General features: G+C 35.7%; 1 protein-coding gene across 2 annotated transcripts; it reads right to left on the bottom strand.

The window, feature by feature from the left end:
- Positions 1 to 1,650: 1,650 nt before the first annotated feature.
- On the bottom strand, positions 1,651 to 26,104 carry LOC149819088 (uncharacterized). 2 transcript variants are annotated; one of them, XM_089984285.1, is made up of 2 exons: positions 25,969 to 26,104; positions 1,651 to 3,394 (listed from the first exon to the last, which is right to left on the bottom strand). In XM_089984285.1, exon 2 carries the CDS (start codon positions 3,326 to 3,328, stop codon positions 1,910 to 1,912), a length of 1,419 nt encoding a protein of 472 aa, XP_089840411.1. In that variant the 5' UTR covers positions 3,329 to 3,394; positions 25,969 to 26,104; the 3' UTR covers positions 1,651 to 1,909. The 2 variants fall into 2 exon arrangements, with proteins under 2 accessions (XP_089840411.1, XP_089840412.1); XM_089984286.1 differs by lacking the exon at positions 25,969 to 26,104 and adding an exon at positions 18,236 to 18,342.
- Positions 26,105 to 26,781: the final 677 nt, after the last annotated feature.

Here is a 26,781-nt window from a genome sequence, read left to right as displayed (position 1 = left end):
GTTCTGTTTTTCGCATATAAATTCAAAAAAAGTGCCAAATATAGTTCATGCGTTCAATGAATCTAGTAGTACCAACACCAATATCTAATCATCCAAGACCTAATAGAAGTTGGACTCAAAGATGATGATGATTGGTCCACCAAGGTGCACGCAATTAATTGTTCTAGATCTTGAAAGTATGATTCACAAATTTAATTGGATTATGTCATAAAATGGATTAATGAAAATATTATTTTTAGGAGAGAGAGAGCTCACTGTCACGAGTCAATATATTAGCAGCTTATCATTTGCCATTATGACATATATGGGCTATATATAACTATATATCATTAATTTATCAGCAAACTCAATTATATAAATAAAAGAGTAAAAATTTAGACAACTCGATCAATACCCTAGTTACAACCATCAATTTGATCCTAAACCGCTAGATAACAAGAATTAGAAATATATTCCTCAAAAAACATTAGAAATATCCTCGAAAACAAAACAAATTGAAATGTACATTGAATCATGCACTCGAAATGTGCACCCAGAGTGTACCTAAATGTGCAAGCACGAGGATGAATACTCTTTATGAAAGAGGTCGAGCTACATACACTAATGATAGTACACTCCAACTTTTCAAAGAAAAGACATCATTAACAAAGAGTTTTAGACTTTTGGTACCGATGTAACCGGGTATTGTTGAGGTTAATAAAATATTAAAATTATATATGTTTGAAAATACACTCACACGTAGACTGGCGAATCTGTAGCATCCCCATTGCCTGGTGCCTCTTGAACATGAGGCATGTCATTATTCATGAGCTTAAACTTCAAGCATGATCTGCACCTCAAACCTGAGCTTCAGCAGCATGAGGCATGTCATTATACATCAAGGTGAACGTTTCAATTTTGTAACACCATGGTTTGGCGGATGAACTCAGGCTAAGTTTGCTTTGGTAACGTGGGATGAGCAATCACAGCTGAGAATCCAAAAACTGTGATTGTTTGTCACAAGGTTAGTCTTTGTGACAAACTTTCACAGGATTCAAAGGAGAAGCATTCTCAAGTGAGAATCATAATTTCAATTAAGCATTCTCAAGTGAGAATCACAATTTCAATACAAGTGTTCTCATGTTTCATTAAACTTGAGAAAGTGTTGTGATTGGCAATCACAGGAAGCTGAGAAAATGCAGGAGACATGGGTTGTTGCAAGCTTAATCCTACAGTTGAAGTTAAATGTCCCTTCATTAAAGTTTTAAGGTGTACTTATCAAAGTGGATGTATCGGAAGCCACTGCAATTCTTAAACGGGTGAACCTGTCATAATTTTGAAAACGATAATGGATAAACTGTTGCAAGCTCTTATACGAGCACAGATTCTGGAATTGTAAACCTGTTAGGTTACAAGCACATAGCAGGAAACAAGGCTAGGCAAACAGTCCAGGAAATGATAGAAGGCCTCAAGGCTACATGTTCGAAAGCAAAATATTAACCGCATTATCCAGAGTTACATGGAACTGTTGATACGAAATTTAAGGGGCAGCCTTTATCATTTAAAATGACGAGTTTGCGTGCATATAAAAACCCCCATAAATGGGTTAATCAGATAATACTCTCCACAGACTAGAGATGTAATATACAACCCAATGAAATAACACACGAATTGAAAAGAAGGATTTCCTAAGGTCTGTATAAAGATAAAGAACATAATAGTCAAACAGATTATTCTTCAAAACAAGTCAGACATTATAGAGCAATATATCCGTCAAACTCAGTTATAAAATGAGGAAGCAGAATCAACTATACACAGACAAAATTATGCAAAACTAGCGAACTGGGACAGAAGTAACCAATGATACTTTTGACCCATGAAGGAGATTTGCCTGAATGATGCATCTGCCGCTGAACAACAAAAGTTAAATCTAGTTCAGTCTCCTCCTTTTTCTTCCATGGATTATGTCTCCATCCACATCCGATGAACCTGAAGCCACATGGCGCTGCCTCCTATGAGCAGGTGAGTTATCCATCCTGTTTAGCTCAGCTTGATTTTCACCAAGTCCATTACCTTGTACTACACCAGCCACCGTACTAAGGGAAGCTGGTTCATCTGTTGCTGCAGTTGCTTGAGTTTCTTGATTCACCGGTTGCTCCAAATTGCTAGGATTACTAGAACTCCCTACGACAGAACCACTGCTGGTTTCCCTTGCCAACCTGGTAATAATGTTTTCCATATTAGCAAGGCTGGCACTTATAGATGATAATCTATCATATCCCCGAAGATGATTCTGAGCAATTATTCGCTGCCAAAGATCCAATCTGTTTCTGACAAATGAACCAAACCGTGACCCACCATCCGCATCTTGACTTTGTGAATGAACATATCCTCTCTCCATGTTTGTTGGAACTTCTGAATGTCTAGTAGATGGCATGCCGTGTGCATGAAGCAATACTTGTGAAAAGTTTCCTCTGCGCAACCTTGGCCTACGAAGAATTCGACTGACACCTTGATCACGGTCCACGCCATTCTCCCTATGAATTCCATTAAGCATTTCATCAAAATAAAACCTGCCATCCTCAGGCCTTCTTGATATGCGCATTCTTTGCCTCATGCTCTCAATTCTGAGACCGTGTGGCCGTGGAGGCAATTTCAAACCTGAAGAATTTTCTTCATCATCCTTTCGGTCCCGACCACAGTCATTAGCACCACGTCCATATATTGGTGTGATATTAGAATCTGTTACCAGTCCTTTACATACAGGACATTCCTTGGTACTTGAATGAATATACAGCCACTGGTATAAACAAGGCCAACAAAAGAGATGGCCACATGAAGTCACAACTGGTTCTTTTGCAAATTCAAAACAAATGTTGCATTCAAAGTTTGCACCCGGATTCTGTTGTTCTTTACCTTTTGCGATTTCATTCCTTGTTTCTGAAGGCTCATCAGCCCTTTCCAAGGGATCAACTGCATTTCCAGTCTCCTCTTGAGGATCCATAAGGACCAACCCAGCTTCTTGGGAGTCATTTGTTCTGAGTTGTGAGCTTATGAGATCCGAAAGAGAGCCAATATTTGCATTGTTGGAAGCTCGAAGCCTCCATCTCCTATTTCTACTTCTCCAATGTTGCCGAGATCGAACTGGAATTGGGAAAGTCACCTCTGCATTTTGAGGGAGATCTTCAGAATTGCCAGGGACGAAAGAATCACTTCCCTGTACATGTCTTTCTCTCTGAAAGAGTACAAAAGCTGATTCTCTAGCCGAGCCCACTTGTGGCGGTGAAGGAGAACCTAGGTATAAGTTGAGATCAATCGTCCTTCCCCTACCATTATCTGCATCATCCATCTCTAAAGCCTCTAAAACTGAAGCAGAATCCCCGAGTGTTAAGGAACAGCAACAAAATCAACCAACCTGGAAAGAAAATTTGTTTCAATGACCAAGAGTAGGATGTTCGGACGCACAAAGTTCTAAACGCATATTCTAGAACCATGGTTAACGGCAAAGACTAACACAGCAGTTTGAGCCATCTCAAGTGACATCAATGAAACCATGCCCTCGAGCATGCATTGCCTGAAATGTGAACATGATGCACTTGCCCAGTAAAGTGCTTCTTCAAACATAGCTCCAAAAAAATGATACACTAGAATCACTAGGTTAAGCATAAACAGCCTTTGAAATTAATTCTCTGTTTAGGAAAAAAAAACTGGAAGAGAAAAGAAAAAAGCAAATGGATATTCATTCTTCAACACACAACCTGAACCAATGTCTTCCAGAGTCAAATTTTGTGTCCAAGAACTAAAAAAAGGGTATATATCAACTACCAGTGAAATTTCAAAAGCATGTTCAGATAGTTTAAGAAACCAAAGCATGAATAGTAGTGAAGAAGTCAAGAACTCATTGATAATTAACGTAAGGATGCCAAAATTGGGTTTTAGACATGAAAAAGAAATTATTGTTAATAACTATACTTGTCAAAACATTGACAGATGCAGGCCTAGTTTGTTTAAATCCTGATTTTCTTAAACATTACTAGCATTTTTTCTGACATTGCTTGAATGAAAAATGAAGAAATTCCTTTTCTGATTTTTTTTCTTGGCCATGATTATCTGTCATTTGGCATATATTTTCCGTCTCATGCCACCTAGATTTGCTTTCCGGTGACTAGCTCCACACCTCATGCTGTAATGAGAAATTACACAATTACAACTAAGAATGTAGTCCACTGTTTAATTGATGAAAAAATAGATTTGTCACTACATTGAGCAGAGGTTTGAGATGGCCACTTTAGGACATCTCATTTTTGTTTCCATAAGTTTGAATAGGATCATTTGTCAAATTGGGATGCAAGTTTCTGATAAGAGGACACTGTACTTGAGATTTGTCCTATGTGATATGGATACGGATACGAGAATGAGACATGCTGCGGATACACTCGGTATGACAGGACATGGCCATATATATATATATATATATATGGGTTAAAGCTGGAAATCATGTGTTCAAGCATCATTAACTCAACCTGACTGTTAAATTGTATTGTACTTCCTATATATATATATGTATATATATATATATGTATATATATATATATATATATGTATATATATATAGATAGACAGAGAGACACATATATATATTCAATATATATGTCTACGTGTCTACCTATATATATATATATTTATTTTGTAATGCCCACTAGTGGTAAAATAGTCATTTCCTTGTAACACGCATATTCTTTTTTTAATATGCTTTTTCCTTTTTCTTTTCTTTTCTTTTCCTTTTATTCCTTTTTTTTATTTCATCATTGGAGGGGTCCCACCATAGAGTCGTTGGACGCCTCCAACGGTCATAAATATGACCGTTGGAGGGGCTCCAATGACTGGGAGCCCCCTCCTTGGGTCCCATTTTGTGTATAAATAAAGGGGCATTGCCCCATGTATTCCTTAAGCTTCTTTGAAGCTATTCTCAATGGATGCTCTATATTTTTTAGCTCTCTCTCCCTCTTTTTGTGTTTGTTGCCACATTGTGGCTTGTTGTATTCTTGCCCATTAGTGCCCCTTTGCTTATGTGCTTGTGCATTTGCTAGTCACTTTGTGACATTATCCTTTTCTCTTTAGTATTTTGTGACATGGTATCAGAGCATTGGTTGTGAAAGCACCATTGGAATACTCCTCTTCAAACATGAAGTATTTTTTATCACTCTTTGTTGCTCTTCATCATTCTTCTCCGCAATGGCCGACAAAGACTCAAAGATTGATCTTTCATTTAAGTTGAATGAAACAAATTATAGGATGTGGGCAGCCGCCATGGAAAATAATCTCAAAAGTAAAAAACTTTGGGTTATGTGTGTGAAACCATTCCAGAACCACAATTAAAGCTTACAAAGAAGAAAGGAAATGAAGAGAAAGCCTTGAACGAAGAAAAGAATGCCAAAGCTATTCAAGAATACCAATATAAAATGGAAGATTGAGCAAGCAAGAATGCCAAGATATTGATATGGTTCATGAACAATGTGGAGCTCAGAATATGCGTCAATCTTGCAAAATTCAAGAAAGTGAACGAAGCTTGGTTTTTCATAAAAGGTATGTACACCCAAAGAGACCTTGCTAGACATTTCTTCTTACAAGAAAAAACAAGAGAAACTAAGCACGGGTACATAAGTATTAGAGACTACTATAGTATTCTATCCTCATTATGGGATGAATTGCCCTTCTCGAACCTCAATGGGAAGGAAGTGCTATTGCCATGAGGCAAGAGCAAATGGAAAGAGACAGCATCTTTCAATTTATTCATGGGCTCCATCCCGAGTTTGAACAATTAAGACGGTCCCTTCTTCATAGGACTTCTACTCCTCTTAGTGAAATATTAGCCGATTTATGCCAAAAAGAAACTCGTTTGGCCTTAAAAAAGGATGTTGATAAAGTACATGCAGTATCAAGAAAGGAAAACAATGTGAGGACTTATAAACCACCTCACTTTTGAAAAAATAACAAGTGGTAGAAGAAAAATTATTTGTCACCATTGCAATGAACCGGGTCATGTTCGACCGGATTGTCCTAAGCTAAAAAGAAAGGTGGTTTCCGTTGGAGAGATTCCAAGCAATTCAAATGAAGAACCAAAGAGAGATGGACATATAAAAAACTCTATTGCACAACTTACGGAAACTCTCTAACAATTCATGAGAATCAATTCCTCTATACCTTCCACTTTCGACGCAGCAATATCATCAATTTCAGGTATGTCCTCTTGGATTCTTGACTCGGGTGCCTCTTTCCATATAACTCCAAATGCATCTCTTTTATCAAAACCAAGTCTCACTACTTTCAAATCCTTTGTTTCCACCACCGATGGAACATCATTAGACATTAAAGGAATAGGAAACCTTGAAAAAGTTTATGGTCAAAACAAAGAGTTTTATGTTCCAAAAATAAGAATTATTCCAAAACTTAACTTAAATCTTTTTTCGGTTTCTCAAATCACCGATTTTGGATGTAGTGTCTCTTTTTCACCAACCCATTGCTATGTGAAGGATCTCCGATCCGAGAAGTGGATTGGGAAAGGCCATAGAAGAGGAGACCTATATTACATGATTTTTTTGTCTTTGCCATCCAAATCTTTTTGTAATCATGTTCAATCTAAAGATATTGAGACTTGGCATAAGAGGCTTGGTCATCCTAGTATTTCCAAGTTGTATCTCTTTTCATTCTTGAAAAAATTTTGTAATAAAAAACATTTACTTGCAATGATTGTATCCTTGAAAAAATGCATTCGCTTTCGTATTCACATAGTAATTTCGTTTCCAAGAGACCATTTGAACTAATGCATTCCGATGTATGGGAATCGACACCCATTATAACCAAAGGAGGTTATTCATATTATGTTGTCTTCATTGATGACATTACTAGATACACATGGGTGTATTTTATTAAAAACAAATTCGATGTCTTCTCTAATTTTAAAGAATTTCATGTTCTTATTCAAAATCAATTTCAAAGCAACATAGATATTTTTAGATCTGATTCTAGAGGAGAATACATGTCACAAGAATTTCAAAATTATCTTAAACTAAATGAAATTATGTATCAAAGGCCTTGTCCAAAAACTCCTCAACAAAATGGTCTTGTCGAGAGGAAGCATAGGCATCTCATTGAAACAACAAGGAATCTTCTTGTTTCAAAAAGTATTCCAAAGAATTTTTAGGCCGAAGTTATTCTTACCGCAACTTATCTCATAAATTGAATGCCTTCCACCTCCTTAAAAAATATATTTCCTTTCAAAAAATTGTTCAAAATATCTCCGTATTTTAAGAGATTGAGAATTTTTGGTTATAAGTGCTTTATTCTTTTTCAAGGACGATAAATTATCACCAAAAACTCTTAAATGTGCTTTTATTGGCTATGGTGAAAATAAAAAAGGTTATAGGTGTTATGATATACAAAACAATAAACTCTATGTCTTAAGAAATGTAACTTTTCTTGAACAAAATGCTTTTGAAATTCAAAAGTCTAAAGAAGAAGTGGATTCCTCTTTTCTATTTGACTTAGTACCTAGAACTAAGTCTAGCAATGATTTAATTTGTGATAATATTTATGACAATCCACATCAAAATGATGATTTGTCACCCATAATTGATGATTCTCACAATGAGGATTCTAATGACATTCATGTATATACTCGGTGTGAGGGAAATGAACATCAAAATGCTTTTGATAGATACTCTTAAGATCTCTCCTCAGAAGATCAAGTTGAAGAAACCCAACTTAGGCGATCCTCTAGAAATAGTAGACCTCCTCAAAAATTCGTGTCATATGACTCTTTTTCTCCAGCATATAGAACTTGTCTAATGATGATACATACTTATGATGAACCTTCCAATGTTAAAGAGGCTATGTAACATCCACATTGGATTGATGTTATGACATTTGAACTAGAAGCTCTTAAGAAGGCAAACACTTAGACCATAGTAAGTCAACCATTAGGAAAAAAGGCTATTGGATGTAGATGGTGTATAAGGTCAAAACTAAGAGCGATGGAACATTAGAAAGATACAAAGCAAGGTTAGTTGCTAAAGGATATGCCAAAGAATATGGAATCGATTATGAGGAAACCTTTGCTCCGGTAGCTAGGATGAGTAGTGTACAAACTTTGATTGCTTTAGCATCTATTAAACATTGACCTATCTATCATATTGATATTAAAATTGTCTTTTTAAATGAAAATCTTTGTGAAGAAGTGTTTATTGATCCTCTGTCGGGTCTTGAGATTGGTAAATGGAATATTTTAAAACTTAACAAACAAGCTCCAAAAGTTTGATATGATTTATTTAGCAAAGTAGTTCTTGCTAATGGTTTTTTCTCTTGTTATACTGACACTACTTTATTTGTTAAGACTATTGGAGATCACATAACTATCTTATTGTTATACGTGGATGATATGATCATCACTAGAAACGATAAAAAAGAAATTGCTCTTATTAAAAATATTGTCAAAGAAAATTTTGATATGTCTGATCTTGGTTTTCTAAGGTATTTTCTAGGGATTGAAGTGGCATACTCTCCAAGGGGGTATGTTCTATCTCAGATGAAGCTTGCATCCAACATTATTGTTCGGTCTGGCCTAACTGATGACAAGAAAGTGGAGACTTCATAAATAATCAACGCCAAAATGAGAGCCAATGATGGAACTCCTTTAGCATATTCTACTCCTTATCGTCAGTTGATTGGTTCACTCACAAATTTGTCTATCACAAGGCCAGATATTACTTATGTTGTTCACAGTGCAAGTCAATTTCAAACTGCTCCTACTTTAATTCACATGGTGACAGTTATGAAGATTATCAGATATTTAAAGGGCACCATCACAAAAGAACTATTCTTATCCTCCTCTTCATCTCTTAATTTACTTGCTTATATTGACTCTGATTTGAGGGTAACCCCGATGATCATATTTCTACAATAGGTTATTGTGTTTTTCTTAGAGATTCACTCATTTTTTGGAGATGTAAAAAACAACAAAAAGTTTCTCTTTCTTCAACAGAGGCTGAGTACCAGACGATGGCCACCACTACCACTGAATTTATCTGGTTGAGAAACTTACTGAAAGATATCAGCGTCATTTTCTCTACTCCTTTGAAGTTGTGTTGTGATAACAAGAGTGTTATTTACATTGCTAGCAATCGCACCTCCCATGAACGAACAAAGCACGTAGAGATGCATTGCCACTATGTTCATGACGAATTTGTAAGGGGTACCATTCAACTACCCTACGTTGCTTATGAGTATCAGCTAGCGGACTTCTTCACCAAAGCTTTTTCATCGCCTCGTTTCTACTTTCTCCTTAACAACCTCTTAGTGATCTCACTGTAGGGGGGGGGGGGGAGGGGGTGTTAAATTGTATTATACTTCCAATATATATATCTACATATATATATATAGAGAGAGATATACATATATATTCAATATATATGTCTACGTGTCTACCTAGATATATATATATATAGATATATATATTTATTTTGTAATACCCACTAGGGGTAAAATAGTCATTTCCTTGTAACACATATTCTTTTTTTAATATGCTTTTTCTTTTTTCTTTTCTTTCTTTTTCTTTTTTTTTATTTCATCATTGGAGGGGTCTCACCATAGAGTCATTGGACCCCTCCAACGGTCATAAATATGACCGTTGGAGGGGCTCCAATGACTCCATGAAAGCCCCTCCTTGGGTCCTATGTTGTGTATAAATAAAAGGGCATTGCCCCATGTATTCCTTAAGCTTCTTTGAAGCTATTTTCAATAGATGCTCTATATTTTTTAGCTCTCTCTCTCTCTCTCGTTTTGTGTTTGTTGTCACTTTGTGGCTTGTATTCTTGCCCACTAGTGGCCCTTTGCTTGTGTGCTTGTGCATTTGCTAGTCACTTTGTGACTATCTTTTTTTCTTTAGTATTTCGTGACACTGACCACATGCATGTATTAAGAGTGGTTGTTTCTGCTAAGGATCAAACCTTGGATCATGTGATTTCAACCTTAAAATATTATTTTTTGAGTAGTGAAATTTTAATGCATTGTGGGCCGTTGATTTTTTAAGCCTTAAAAAACTTGCTTACATGTCACATTGACATGATGCAAAAATCATTTTCTAAAAAAAAGACCTTTGTTATATATATCTATATATATATAGTCCTGTAATTTGTATTGCCCCTCAGAGGCATTTTGGTCTTTTTACTGCCTCTAATAAGTATTTTTTATTAGGAATAATTTTTCTATTTTTTTATTTTCTGTTTTTATTAATTTTTTTTGTCTTTGTGGGATTGAGCATGGGCTCTATGGTAAAAAGACCATAGAGTCGTTGGGATCTACCCAACAATCATATTTATGACCAATGGGAGATCTCAACGACTCTATTGGGAGCTCCCCAATAGAGTCTAATGCCACTTTTGTGTATAAATAGGGGATGACCCTCTCTCTTGTATTCTATGCTTTTCTTAAGCATATTGTGATCAATAAAGGCTATATTTTTTTTATCGTGTGTTCTTCCTTTGACTCTTTGAAGTCTTTGTATTTGCATTTTGTTCTTGTGTAGTGCCTTAGTGCTTTTGTATTGTCCTTTATTAGACTTGTATTAGTGCTTGCACATTTTGTATTTGTTTTTCACATACTTCATTACATAGTATCAAAATCATAGTACTTTTGAACTTGTGGATGTGACCATCAAGTGTTCGTGATATGCTCTCCTACATCTATCTCCTCTCTTTCAATATAGAGCATGATTACATGATGTGGGCTTCCGCTATGGAGAACAATCTCAAAGGAAAGAAGATTTGGGATACATGATAGGCACTACTCCTGAGCCTCAACTTGTGCTCACCAAGAAGGAAGGAAATGAAATTAAAGCTCTTGATGGAGATTGATCCCTTGTGACTTACATTGTAAAGTTGCGTCTCGAGTCTGTTTTGCTTTCGTTGAGTCTGTTGTAAGCTGCCCAGATCGGGTTAATCAATACCCCGAAGGGGCAGCCCGTATACTTGAACTGTAAAAAGCCTACGGGCTTAATTGTGAATAAATCAAATATGTTAAGCTTTCTTTTGTTCACCCTCATTGTGATTGCAATTCTTCTCCCTCCATTCTCTCTTGCTCTCTTGCACTCTGATTACAAGCTTCCGCGACTGGCAAACGAGCATAAGTAGGCTTGCGGCGGTAAGGAAGGACCATCGCGACGTGTTGGCCTATTGAAAGAAATAGGCCCGTGACTAGTGATACCAAAGCCCGTTCTCGTGCTGAGGAAGGGACTCCAGAGTTGGTGTCGACAGACGCATCGACAAGCTACGATTTGCGAGCAAGACATCGTAGCGCCCTATCAAAACTTGTGTAACACCAAAGGCAAGACAGTTGCCGAAGCTGAAGACATGAGTTCACCTCAGGGCCAAGAGCAGATGGTTGCAACTGTCAACAAGCTGGTGGAAGATGTGACTTCGCACGAGAAAGCGATTCATGCGCAGTTGAATCATTCGGTGGACTGAATGATGTGGTGGAGAGCCTGCAAGAGCAGGTGATCTTACTGATGGAATAGGTCACTTCGTTGACGACAACAGTGACTGACTTACAAATTGAATTAGGGAAGCTTCAGTTGAAGAGACACACATTTCAACGGACAGTGACCCTGAATGGGGGAAATGATGAGAAGTCATCAAGGATTGATGTGCCAAGACCAGCAACATTCAATGGTTCTCGCAACAGCAAGGCCATTGAGAACTTCTTGTTCCAAGTAAAAGACTACTTGGATATTCAGAACGTGACGCTTGAAGATCTCAGGATTAAGGCTGCAGCAGCCCTATTGGATGGAGATGCTATCGCTTGGTGGAGGCGGAAGCGCAGTGACATGGAGAGGGGTCAATACGTGATAGACACCTTTGACGACTTGGGCGAAGCGAAGAAATACCTAGTGCAGTGGGAGAAAACAGTGAAACCTACGTGGGTGCCAACTTTTCGGATGAACAGTCGCTACCCGACTGCACTGTGTTCCTATAATTCTGCAAAATTCATTACATGGTATCAGAGTCATAGTGCTCTTGGTCCTTTGGAAAATTGTTCGTGGTGCATGCGGAACTCAAGGTGAAGGAGCTCTTTTCATTGGTCTTTCATATTTTCTCTTTCCTCTTCTATTAAGTCAAATGGAGAATGAACAAAAAATAGATCTCTCCAAATTACATGGTTTCAACTACATAATGTGGGTGTCCGCTATGAAAAATAACCTCAACAGCAAAAAGCTTTGTAAGTTCTAGCCCCTTTTATGTTGTATACCATTGTTGTCTCATAATAGACTTATAATCTAGATTGAGTCATCTCACTGTATAACTTGTTTATATTGGCCATATTCATTCTTCATTGTTATTGATGTAACCTTGATTGTTTTTACTTACAAGGTTTATGAAAAATTATAAATTAATATCTTGTGTGCATATGATAGCACAAATCGTTACAAGGTTTTTACCTAACTTTATGCTTTTTTAAATCGGATATTTGATATGAACTCACCTATTTGAAAATTGAATTATGTGAGTATGTATTGCTTATTGTGGCATCTAGATCGTCCATCATAGAATTTTATATGATGCATCATTCTCTTGGCCTTGTTATTTATTCAGAGATGTTTGTTGGGGTGAGTTGTGTGCACCTCGTTTTATGTTAGTTTAGATTGTTAACTTGTAGTTTGGCTATAACTGACGGTTGATTGATCTCTGGATTTGTGAGTATCACTCATTTGTTGATTGGTCATTGTTATTATTATGGATGCTTATAACTCTATTTATCTCTGATGGCAATCTATTGTTTTAAACTATAGTGTTTCAAAGGATTGTTAAAATTGATATTCTTTTTTGTGACATTAGTGTACTTCCATTACAAGCTTTCTTACCTCAAGTAGCTTTTCATTTTTATGCCTTTTATTTAAGTGTCACTTTATGTAGACAAGAGGCATTGATTATCAGTGAGGTGAGGTAATTGCACTCGTTGAAACCGATGTTTATAAGAGATTTTGGATTATCAGTGTGGTGAGTGCACTCATTGAAACTTATGTTGTTTACAATTTTGTAATCATTTATAAGGAGAATTATATGCACCTCTTGTGGATTGTAACTCTTTTGATTGTCAGGGAGCCCTATATTATATGTGCATGGTCAGAGAGATTATTGTTGCTGACATTTGTGACTAATCTCTTAATTTGTATTGTCAGTGAGCCCTGCATTGCATGTGCATGGTCAGAGAGATGATTGTTGTTGACATTTGTAACTGTGCTCTTGTTCTAGTAGTTAATACACTTAAATTTTGAGATTTGGAGCAATGTTTTAAAACTCGCCGAGTCAACTCGTTGACTCAGCTCGGCTCGGCCCTCCAGCGAGTCAACTCGGCAAGGCAAACTCGGTTTGCCAAAACTCGGGCTTGACTCGGGCTTGACTCGGCCTGACTCGACTTGACTCGGCCTGACTCGGGCGAGTTCTGGGATGTTTGAAATTTGTTTTTTGAGTTTCAAATGGTAATGATATATATACATATATGCAGTCTACTATTTACAGTCTGTACAATCTAGTTGAAAAATCATAGGTGCAAGTTGTATCTAAGCAATCTGACCTCATATATGTGTTCAACATGGTTTATTTGCTAGGAATCACACCTTTATCATATTTTTTTATGTAAAAATATGTTTTTTTGAGTCATGAAATTTTGGCATATTGTAGGCCATTGATTTGTGAAGCCCTTGAGAAACTTGCTTACATGTTGACAAACTATTTGAAAAAAAAAATTGTGTTCTAATAGATTGTATGTACAATTGACTGTGTAAAAACATACATTGAAAAACTTACTCTATTGGCAAAACCAGGAGATTTTTGTATGCATTTGCTTTTGTCAAATAAAAAATGGTCTATTTTGCAGTTTGAGACCTTGTTTACCTCAAAATTGGGATTGATATGAAAAATCAGATAAACTGTTGAAATGGAGAACCAGGTCTTGAGTAAGGCTAAAAGAGTCTAGTATTTTCTGCAAGCTGATGAAATGGTTTGGGAGTCGGGACTTAAACTAGCAAAATTAATGAATTTTTGCTTGTCGTGACCAACTGTTCTACATCTAATAAACTTTTAATCTTTAAACTCCCAGATTTTTGTGGCACATGACAAATTGACTGTCAAAGTGCTTGTATAGATATCAAATTCAATTATTCAAGCAAACCTCTATAGCTCTTTGCAGTTGTGTTTATATTCTTACAGACATTTGGAGACTATGTTTACTCAAAAACATGGTTTCAGACAAATTATATATTGTTTTTCTTTTAAAATCAAAAGTTAACAAAACCCGGTCCGAGTCACCGAGTTGACCCGCCGAGTCACGAGTCAATAAAGAACGAGTCGAGTTCCGAGTCGCGGGTTTTAAAACCTTGGTTTGGAGGTCTAGTAAGGTGATTGCTCGTAATGATCGAACTATTGTTGAGATTTTCAAACATCATTCATTGTGTTATATGAGATTTTTAAAATAGTTATTGAAATATTTTCATGCATTTTGCATTAAATATGCTTTAATTGCATGATTAAAGACACTTTTAATTTGTTTCATGATTGGTTGTCTTGTATGTTTTGCATTTATATTGCTATTTGCAAAATATTATTTCGTGATATTTGTGAAATTTTAAATCTCTTATAAGTTATTTTCTCTTAGAAAAATTTTGTTGTAATTGGTCCATAAGTGACTTTTATTGGCTCTAAACTATTGTGTGATTCATTCATATATGCATTAGTTGCTTTTAAAACATAATGTTTGATTGATCCATGTATGTCATATTTGTCTTATCTTAACCTTTATTGAATAATTTAAACACATTACTTATTGTATCTTCTGCTGTGTAAACATAACTTGTTCTCAAATGAAAATCTATTTACGAGTCAAATACTCTTCTTTGTGGAAGTTTATGAGTTAAACACCTTTTGTGAGTAATTTATTCATGGTATTAATATTACTCGACAAATCCTATTTCATGTCTTGCATGCATTAAGGTGTCTTTTCTTGTTAAATATATGTGTTGATTATCTTAAAGTTAACTTTCTTATTGGTTGTTTCTTGAGTTTTTCACATCTTATGCATGACTATGAAGTTTTTCCAGTGGTTTTACTTTCTCATTGCGAAGTATTAAGGTATTATGCATATTTCTATAAATGTTTTCGTGAATGTTTAAAGTGATTTATGATTTTATGAACATGCCTCCTTCCATAATATCAATATATTTTTTGAACAAATAATATTTTAAAATGTTCTTTGTTTTTGTGATATATATGTTCTTTTGTATAGTTGGGATATTTGGCTTGTTGATCTATTTATAGGTTCCCAAGTATTGAAGAGTCGTTTTTTGAGCAAACAATTGAACAGAAGTATTGAAGACACTATACATCATTCAATGGAAGGAACTAATAAAGAAACATGACGAAGACTACGAAGATTTTTAAAACTTACAGTTACATCACAGTAAGTTTGAAGGGGGGTGTTAAGTTATATGTATAATTTCATATATAGTTATATATATATTCAAGATATATGTATATATAACTATAATTAAGAATGTAATTTAGGTTGCCCATTAGGGGCATTTTGTTCATTTTCTACATGTTAAAAAATAGGTTTTTCTTTATTCTTATTCTTTTAATTTTTTGTATTTTATCACTTGGTGTAAGGGCATTCTTATAAAATGCCTTCGTATAGTCGTTGGGAGTACTCTCAACAGTTACAAATATGATCGTTAGGAGTCTCCCAACATCTATTTGGAGGAGCCCTTTTGGCCTCTTCTTGTCTATAAATAAGGGTTTAAGGCTCCTTGTATTTGTAAGCTTCTTTGAAGTTCCTTGATGAATAAATTCATTATTTTTAAGTGTTCTCTCTTTTGATATTGTATGCGCTCTTGTGCTTGTGAAGCCTTAGTGCTTTTTGGATTATCCCATAAAGGACTTGTGCATGTGCACTTTGTAATTGCGTTCTTCATAAGCCCTTAGTGGTTTTTGTGTTTTGGACCATTTGTGAGTGTGATTTGTGCCTCTTGAGTGAGGTGTGTGAAGACTCCTTGTTTCCTTACGACAATTACTGAACCTAATATAGCACATGTTGTACACAGCTTTATCAGTTTCAGCACGCTCCCACATATGTTCACATGGGAGTTGTTTTGTGTATTATTAGATATCTCAAAAATTATATTTCTAGAGGTTTGTTTATATCTTTCTCGTCTGCATTTGATTTCCTTGTATATACAAATGCAGATTGGGGAGGTGAACCTAATAATAGGCACTCAACCACGAGTTTTTATATTTTCTTAGGTGAATCATTGATTTCATGGCGATCCTAATACAGATGGCTTATGGCAGGGTGGCATCATAAAACTGCAAAAAATTGATTAGATTATAAGTTATATGAACCAAATTGAAGTCGAATTTTGGCCAATTAATGTTGAGAGTTGGGGCCTATTTCATAGGTAGATACGGGAGATTCATAAAGATAATAGAAAAGAGGAAGTAGACCATACTTTTTTATTTGGTCTCTCTCCTAGAAAAGATGATTCTAGTTGTAATAAGTCCTTGAATAATGAAGTTATTGTTAGATATAGTCATCCTAATAATGAAAGCGTATAACTTAGTGAAGATTCTACTAAAGATAGTGATAAAGTAGATGAAAGATCTACTAAAGATATGTGTTTGTACTCGGCGTGAGCAAAGAAATCCTCAAAATGCATTAGACAAATACTCCTCTCTCGAAGAACTCTTAGTTGGTGATAAAGAGATTGATCATAATTACCTATAGAAGAATCCGTTCTTAGAAGATGTAGTTGCGCTTCTATTCTACCCAATTGGTTTGTTTATTATGACTCCTTGTCACCAAACTATAGAGTTTGTTTGATAGCTCTACATTCCTATCATGAACCATCACATGCCTCTCTCTCTCTCTCTCTCTCTCTCTCTCTCTCTATATATATATATATATATATATATATATATATAGGGGCCTACTAAAGGAGCAAAACTAGAGGTATGTTGAGATCTGTCATAGAATCAGTGTATTTAATTGATACTTCTCTTTGGTATATAAAGATATCTATTATAGCTATAAAGTATCTTATTTGTCAAAAGCAGCTCCTAGGTGGGCAGAGGGCCACCGCCTAGGCTTATGAGTCTAGGTAGTAGGGCCGTATTTTCCCACTTAGGCTGCCTAGGTGGTGCCCAGGCTTTCCCCACCTAGGCCATGGGAACATGGTTGTCTTTTTTTCTTAACCCTAAACCCTTCTTTTCCTTTTTTCTCATATTTTTTTCTTCTCCTTTTTCGTATTCCTTCCCCTTTTGCCCCTCCACCTTCTTCCTTTGTTCCCTTTTCTTTTTTTCCTTCTTATTTTTTTTCTTATTTTCTTCTTCTTCCTCCTCTTGCCTCTCTACTCTTTCTTTTTTTCTTTTTCTTCCTTTTTTCTCCTTTTTTTTCTTTTACCCTTCGCTTTCTTCTTTTTTTCCTTATGTTTTATTTCTGTTCTTTACATGTACGCTGCTGGTTTTCATACACACAAATATATATGTTCTATGTTCAATGTTATGCAATTTTATCAATTTTGTGATATGTTACACTGAATTACACACTTATACTTCATTTGTAGTCGCAATCATATGTTTGTTACTAAACTTAACTATTTATTGTAATATTTCTACTTTTCTTGATGTTTTATTTTTTTATCCCGCCTAAGTAGACTAGTCCCGCAAAGGCTCTGCCTAGCCTTTTTAGGAGTCTTCCGCCTAGGCCTCGACTAGCGATTTTGACAACTAAGTATATCCATTACATATAATTATATATTATAATTATAAGTATATTATATTCTATGCTATAAGAATATGAGTGCAACAAATGTAGATCTAAACTAAATAATTAGAATTTAGAAGTGTACCTATTCATCCTTTTTTTGGGGCAAAATATGTGTATAAGATTCTTCCCTTGTGATTCTAAAAAAGTTTCTTCTCAAGGATTCGTTATAATTTGATCCAACAGGGATTCATATTAAAAATGTATGATTCTCAGGGGATATAATATATACATATATATATATATATATATTAAATAATAAAACTAGGTTGAAATTAAAATGTAATATAATGACAAATTTTGAAAGAAAAATAAGGCTAGTGAATACAAAATAAGTAATCAACATCATAAATGAAAACAGATAAAATTGATGACACAATGCTGACAGTACCCCACACTTGTTTGACTGTGTGCATGAAGTTTCCTGGAGAGCTGAGTGTCATGTTGACATTGGATATGCACGCTAAGTGTCCGTATGACATAGGTGGTGCCATCTTCACATTCCTCGTTAGTCTTATACATAATATTATAACAACTCTTGGCAGAAGTGTAGAAGTGAAGAGAGGAAGAGAGAGCCCAGAGGCTTGATGGAGAACACAAACTAGCCCCACATTCTTTGAAGTGGCGGCAGATCTGATTAAGATTTATATAGTTAGGTTCTGTGACATAATCAGAATAACCTTGTGTACAATTACCTTTTCTATCCAGCACATATGATTAAATTACGAGATATGCATCAACAGTAAGACACAAATTAAAGGATCAAATACAAAAAGCATTACAATGCTGCCATTGACTTGACACTTAGGTTTGAAATACAAAACTACCCCTCAAGTGCATCTCTAACACATTCAAACACACCAAATAATAGCTTATGAGATACAATTGCATTGATTATCATTTATTCATTGTCACGAAATATGCAGAAAAACAAAAGCACGAACCACAAAAGGCTTACGATAACACAAACACAACATGCACATGCATAAGTCCACCATGAGATAATACAAGGTGCCAACATAGACAATACAAACTATCACTAAGGGCAATACCATGCATTAAAGCACAAAAGCAAGAATAAAATAAATAACATTTTATTCATAATATACTCACAAAGTGAGTTAGAATGCTTTAGAAGAGCATTGAAGAACAAGATGGGGGTTCACCCAGAGTTAGCGGAAACGCCTAGGCAAGTGGGGAAGCGTGCTTCCCCGAAGGGCGTTTCAGAAGCGCGAAACGTGGGGAAGAGTCAATTTTTTGGGGAAGCGCGCTTCCCTTTTATGGGAAGCATGTTTCCCTTTTATGGGAAATGCGCTTCCCTTTATGGGAAACGCGCTTCCCCCGCACTTCCTCCCTTTTTTCATTTTTTATAATAAATCAAGCTCACTTCCAGTAAGCTTGAGCAGAGCCAAGCCAGCTGTAACATATTACTTGATAAGGTAGAGGAAATGAGATTGGAACCTCTCGTCTCTCATTTAAAACAAAATGTCCTTGCACTATGCACTATGATTGAACACTTTATAGAATAAATTACTCTAAACAAGTTTAACGAACCAGGCTCAAGCTTGAGCTTCTTGAGCTTCTTTATTAAATGAAAGAGGATGAAGCCATGCCTGAGCTTCTTGCCAGCACCAACTTTTTGGCAGCAAGACACCCATTTGATTTTTACTCTATAAGCAATCACCTCAAAACTAACCATAATACTTCAGATGGTAGTCACTGTCTCACTATCGTGGAAAAGAAAAAGAAAAAAAAACTATGGAGAAACATTACACACACACACACACACACACACATACACACACACACACACACACACATATATATATATATATATATATATATATATATAGTTAGAGAGGGAGACTATAGGATTACACTCTGTTAAAGACCTTTAGACAACCTACACCATCAGAGATTGGAAATTGTGAGATCAAAAGTGGGATCTGTGTGACATTCAGCTGTAACCAATAATAAAAAGGAAGTACAAAGTGAATAATAAAAGAAACAAAGAGATATCAGGGCTATTATCACATATATCAGTGGTAGTTTGCTTGTATCAGCTATCGTAATACACACTGAACAGTAAGTTCTTCGACCAGCATGTGAATCAAGTACCACCAAGTAATCAACAGACAAAAAATTCCATATCACAGTAGCCAGAAATATGCATAGAGGCAGTAGGGTATATCATCTAAAGGTTGAAAACACAAATCAAACGGGAATATTCACAACTAAGATATGTACCACCAAGCAAACAAAATAACCATTATACACAATTCACTAGCTGTCAAGACTCAAAACAATGTTTTATCAAATGGAATTTGATATAAAAAAAGTGATAAATTTCACTAGACAATGTTTTTTCATTTTTTTTGTATTTTATTTATTTATTTTTCTCTTTTTTCGCTCCCCTCTCACTTCCCCCTCGCTTCCTAGGTCGCTTCCGAGACGATTCCTTATTCGCTTCTAAGTCGTCCCACGCTTCCCGCTTTCTAAAATTTTGAAAGTGCCTTGCTTCCCGCTTCCCGCTTCCGCTTCTCGTATCACTTCCCGCTTCCTCGACTGGCAACCACCGTTCACCCCTATTTATACACAAGGGGTAGTATCAATTAGAGCTGTTGGACTATTCCAACATCTATAAATATAGTTGTTGAAGTGCTCCAATAGCTCTATTGACTAGTCAACTCTATGTTGACTAGTCCAAAAAGAACCCAACAACTCTATTTGGTCTTTGACCAAATAGTCCCTATAAAAACAGAAAAAGACAAAAAGAACAAAATAAAGTAAAAGAACTAAAATACCCCTAATGGGCACAACCTATTACAATGTTGTGAAATGATGAAAATACCCCTAGAGGGTATTGCCTATTACATCATTATAAATAAAACAAATATATATATATATATATATTACCATATATATATATATATATATATATATAAATGTACAACTTAACATTCATATTACCTGAAATTCACAAAACAGAAAATAATGCAAGCCAACTTGTTGAACTGAGCCTCTATGCACATAACCAGGAGATTCACTGACTAATCATACCATCATATGTTCATACACGACCCAGTTGGACCTACATATGGACCCATCTAGTATGCATAATTTGGTTACCAGATCCGGAGCATAATGTTAATTTTTCTTTTCCTGAGAGAATGAAGCATAATGGTACGATAATAATCTTGTTTACTCTTGGTTTTGAGTCTTGACCTTTTAAACACTAATTCAGGTCCGAACATTCAACATGGGAAAATTCTGACAACACAAACTTAAGGGAAAAGGTGGTTTCACTGGTATTATTTTACTCGGTCATGATCCAGTCAGCATCATATACAACTCTCGGACCCGATAATGGATGCCCCATCCCTCAGTCCATTTCTAAAGTCAAGCTGCTATACATCGACATAAGAAAAGGTGCTAACAAGATAATCCAAACAACAAACTCAAAGTCATGAAACCAGTCAAGTGGCTAAGGAAAGACAGATTGCGTTTAAAAAAAAATTATTCCAAACTGTGGAGAAAAAGTCATAACATAGCAAAGAGCCTTTCCATGGGACTCGGAAGCTGACACATAGTTTGCTTATAGGAAACAGACTTGGGAAGAAAAAGAAAAGAAAAGAGAACTTTTCAATAAATGAGAAGAAGAAAAGAGGAATGAGCTATACAATTCATTTATTTTATATAGAGTTTTTCCTTTGGTAACCAATTATAAAGTTATCCTTTTCTCAATCTTTTTTAATAAACTCCACATTTATCCCATGCTTTTTATGCCATTTGACATTTCACTGGTAAAACACCAAGGATAAAAATGGAGAAGATGAATGTAGTAGTTTGGGCATTTGATGACTAAGATACCCAGGCAGTCATTAATCGTTAAGCAGTGGCTGCAACTTGCATAGAGCTATTTGTAAAAGTCATGTGCATTGCTGGAGTTCTAGAGAGAGGTCACATTGGCCAAAACTGGCGATAGCACCACACTAGGGCCCGAGTCCATGTCACAGGGACATTCCAAATGCACGGGATTTCCCATGTGACATGATCCAACACCGTATCTGTAATGAAACACTAGTGCAAAGAACATTGTCACAACGTGACTACAAGAGATGCATAAGCATACAAACAAGAAATCACTAATGGGAAAAAATACAATAAGCCACAAGGAGCCCAAGTGATAAACACACACAATATGAGAGAGAGGACTTAAAATATAAAGAATCTTTTATTGAAAAATGCTTCTAAGAGCATAGAAAATAAGTGGGGCAAGAACCCCTATTTATACATAAACTGGAAGCAAAGGGGCTCCTATAGAGTCGTTGGGAGACCCCCCAACGGTCACATTTGTGACCATTGGGAAGGATCCCAATGGCTCTTATGAGGGCCCAATTCAAATATTTTAAGAAAAATACAGAAAAACTAAAAAGACAAAAAATAATAAAAACAAAAAAAGGTCCCTAGTGGACACGTGTATTTACAAGTGAAGGAATCAAATCCCCTACTCTGCACAAATAGACAAAAACTGTTCACTTTACAACAAAGAATAGAAAAGTACAAGAATACTCCTATAAATAATAAAATGTACAAGAGAAAGAATGGCAGCACAGTAACAATAATACATGTATTACATCACTCAACACCCCACACCCCCCACACCCCGCTCAAACTTGAGATGCTGCAAGAGGAATCATCCCAAGTTTGGGGAGGAACATCTTAAAATGCATAGGTGCAAGACTCTTGGTGAATACATCTGCAATATGATCCTTAGAATTCACATGCTCCGAGGAACTAACCCCACATTCATATGCACTCCTCGTAAAGTGATAAACCATATCAATATGCTTTGTTCTTTTATGGAATTCTAGATTTTTTGCAATATGAATAATGCTCATGTTGTCACAATACAAGGAGGTTCTTCCACGTATAGACACCCCTAGCTCACCCAACAACCACCTTATCTAGATAATCTCAACTATAACTTGTCATAGCACTATACTTTACCTCAGTTGTGGATAAGGCAACTCTTTGTTGTTTTTTGTTCTTCCATGAAATCAAGGAGCTTCCATCAAAGACACAGAACCCTATGGTAGAGAGACAATCTAGAGCTTCCAATAAACCATCCAAAATATGCATCACAAATGGCCCAAAGATCTGACTACCCACATGAACAACATAGGTAATATTTAGCCTAGATATAGTCAGATATATCAACCTCTCAACAAGTTGTTTATACATTACTAGATCCTCTATTTCAACACCAATTGTTGCCCTTAGCTTTGTATTTGGTTCCATGAGAGACTCAACCTTCTTAGAGTTATCTGCAATCTTGCCTTCACAACCAAATCAATTGCATGCTTATGTTGTGTCAAATAGAGCTCTCTTTTTTAGTATGCAACTTCAAACCCAAGAAAGCATTTCAAATTTTCTAGGTCTTTCATCTCAAAAATACTTGTCAATCATTGTTTGGTATCTTCTATATTTTGCAAAACATCACCTGTAATGATCATATCATCCACATATAAAAGCAATATATACTTTTCTCTATAAGAGGTCGATACAAACAAGGATCTATCACAATAGCTCTGCTCAAACCCACGAGACTTAATGATTGTGCTAAACTTTTCAAACAATGCCCTTGGTGCCTGCTTAAGCCCACATAAGGCTCTCCTCAACCTACATACATTGCCCTTTGAATCAATATAACCTTAAGGTAACACCATGTATACCGCCTAATCCAAATCACCATTCAAGAAGACATTATCTGCATCCAAATACCACAAGTTATATTGTCTTATGGCCACCATAAGTAACAAAGTCCTTATGGTAGTTATATGTGCTACTATTCCAAACTATTGATTGTAACCCTTTACCACCAACATTGCTTTGTAACTCTCAATTGACCCATCTAATTTGGTCTTTATCTTACAGACCCACTTCTGCCCACCCACATTCTTTTCAGGTGAAGGTTTTACAAGATCTCATGCATGCATTTAACTCTTCTACCATAGCTTGTTGTCACTCTCGTTTATAAGTTGCTACTGCATAAGAACTGGGTTTAACATAAGAATGGAATGCATAATGCTTAGGAGAAAAAGATTCAGAAGATACAAAACGAGAGGAAAGAATAAATACTTTAGAGCTTCAATGTACCTAGGGGGGAGAAGAGGAGGATGAAGATAAAGAAGAGACGACTCCAAACTTGTGTACTCAGACTCAATCAAAAGAGGAAGGGGATCAAAATCGACCTTTAAATTTTCCGTATCTTTTAATTCTATTTGATCTAAGAATGGTACCTTAATAACATTTCTATGTCTTTTAGAGTAGATTTATTCAAACCTATTCTCTCTAGTCTGAACTTGCTCCCCTTGAACCTCAACATGATTATCAACTCCCTCTTTCTCAAGAAACAACACCAAGAAAGAAAATCAATCTCATCTCCATCCCTATTTTTATAAGACTGAAGTAAGGTGTGTCCTCATGAACAATAACATTCCTAGATATTCAAAATCCTTTTTTAACATGATCATAATATTTATAGCCTTTTTGTCCATTTGAAAATCCCAAAAAACAACATTTTACAGCTCTAAGAGAAAGTTCATTAAATAAAGAGAGAATGTGATGTAACTAATGAGATAAATATAAATGCCCTAACTGGAACCAGATCCACCATAACTGTAACACAAGTTTCTGTCCAAAGATTCATGGCAGTTGTTGATGACAGAAGGATCAAGTATAGCTTATTTTGTTTCCCTTACATTATCTCAGAGCTGCATCAAAAATCAGGAAGTGCAGCAAATGATGCATTACTCACCCATGACAGGATGATAACACTAAATGGACATCATGTCCTTGTCACTTGTTCGTTTCTTGTCATGCTTAGAGAAGTATACAGAACAGTATTAGCTATGATTATGGTAGATGGAGAAGTCCAAGTGTGTAGTTAGATGTGAGGCTGGAGAAGTGGAGAAAAAAAAAATCTTGGTTCATGGGTTCGATAATGAGACTGTTTGAGAAAGATTTAAGATATTGGCAACAGAATCATGTTTATCATAAATTTGGTAGTTGCATATCATAAATTTGGTAGTTGCAGCAAGTAAACTTTCTATTATGCAATATACTATTAGGAATTGAAAAAAAAATGCCTAGCACATATAAATTTATCTATAAACGACTGGATTTTATCATGAACTTGATGGATCGAAGTTAAAAGCTTCATCCTTTTCATGGAGTATTGGAACATAGGTTTCATAGGCAGGATAAAATGTTGGAAGATGTACCAAGATGTGTTCAGCCTTTAAGTATCGTTATTATCAAATTGTTAACAGTTCCATGGAAATTCATGATTAAGCTTTTGGTTTTAACAGCTTCAGATAGATTTGACTTACAAGAAATGTAATTCCTTACCTAGATGGTTTGCATTATTAATTAGGTCAGAAGCACATTAGATTTGGAAGTACAACTCTACGACTCCTAAGGTACATGAATCTAAATTTCATTTTTTCTTTTGAATTGATTGCTTAACCCCAAGTTGATTAGCAAAAAGAAAACAAGATTAAAAAATCTGCTATAATATAAAACTGCAGAACTAGGTTTCAAAATTGAAAAGTTGCCTCAGATCCCAAAAACTCCCAAAACAAAGTTTTAAAAAAGTCCAAAAAAACACCTTTTTCAGCAAGTAAAAAACAAAATTAATCATTGTAGAACTCAGCCAACAAAACCTAATGAATCAAATTAGGTATTACATTTTACGACAGCCTAAGCCCTAAAACTTCCCTACCCATCAACAAATTAGGGCCTAACTCAAGATTTCCCATCATCTAGAGCATATCATTCCTCAATCGGCCACAACAAACTCATTTTCCGGTAAACCCAAATCACCAAATGACCGAATTGCAGAGCTTACGTTCCATTCTGATGATGACAAAAAGAAAACCAAAAGTTCCCAATTACAAATTTTTAGCGTTCCAAAACTCGGGATGTCCGACAACCTTGAAAATTAGATTTTTCGCAAGTGGGTACAAGATAATTCAATTAACCAAGGTCCAAACTGAAAAACCCAATTCTCAAATTACATAAAAAATGAAACTCCAATCAAAACAAGGGCGAACGTGTTACCTTTTCGTGTTTCATTTATGCCATGTGGAGTTTCGTCTCCCTGAATTCATGGAATTGAAGCAGAGGCAAGAAAGAAATGAAAGAGGAGAGATACGGAAAACGGGGTCGTCGAGAGAGAGAGAGATTGTCTTTTGAGCTTGTAGCTCCAGCGAAGCACGGAGTTTAGGGGTGAAAATGGATCCAACACGGTCTGGATCATGTCAAACACGATCCGAATCCGAAATATAAACAATAGATTCGGATCCATATTCAGATCCGATCAGAAAAATTTAAAACAATCGCTTTTCATGTAAAAATTGCAGTCAGATAAATTTTGGTCTGAATTTGAATTAGATCTGACCTAATATCTGAATCCGACCCATAATCCGATTTAACAAATCTGTATCTGATCCGAATGCACACTCAGATCGTACTTTAAGGATCTGAATCTAAAGTTAATACGATGAATTTGGATCTGATATCCAACTATGCCCGATCCATTTTCATTCTTACATAAAGCCAGGTTGACTCAGCAACCATAGGGATGTGAATGCCTCGGATTTTGTACGATATTCAACCAAATTCGATTATGTTTAGTTGCATTTGGTAAGCCAAAACCATATTTAATGGATGTCGATATGGTTTTGATCTTTTTGCTACTGAAACTAACAAATATTCAAATTTAACTAATAATGTAAAAAGCCGGATCTGTCATGAGATTTTCACTATCCAAATCCGAATCCAAATTGGAATCCACTCAGCCAACATCCATTAATTGAATATGGCATTGGCCATATTTGATCCAAATCCCAACTGTTTACATCCCTAATCAAC

Source organism: Nuphar pumila, chromosome 13 (assembly GCF_984573655.1).
Source record: "Nuphar pumila chromosome 13, dmNupPumi1.hap1.1, whole genome shotgun sequence".
NCBI lineage: Eukaryota > Viridiplantae > Streptophyta > Magnoliopsida > Nymphaeales > Nymphaeaceae > Nuphar > Nuphar pumila.
Note: the sequence above shows the minus strand (reverse complement) of the source record. Positions and strands in the feature narration are given on the sequence as shown.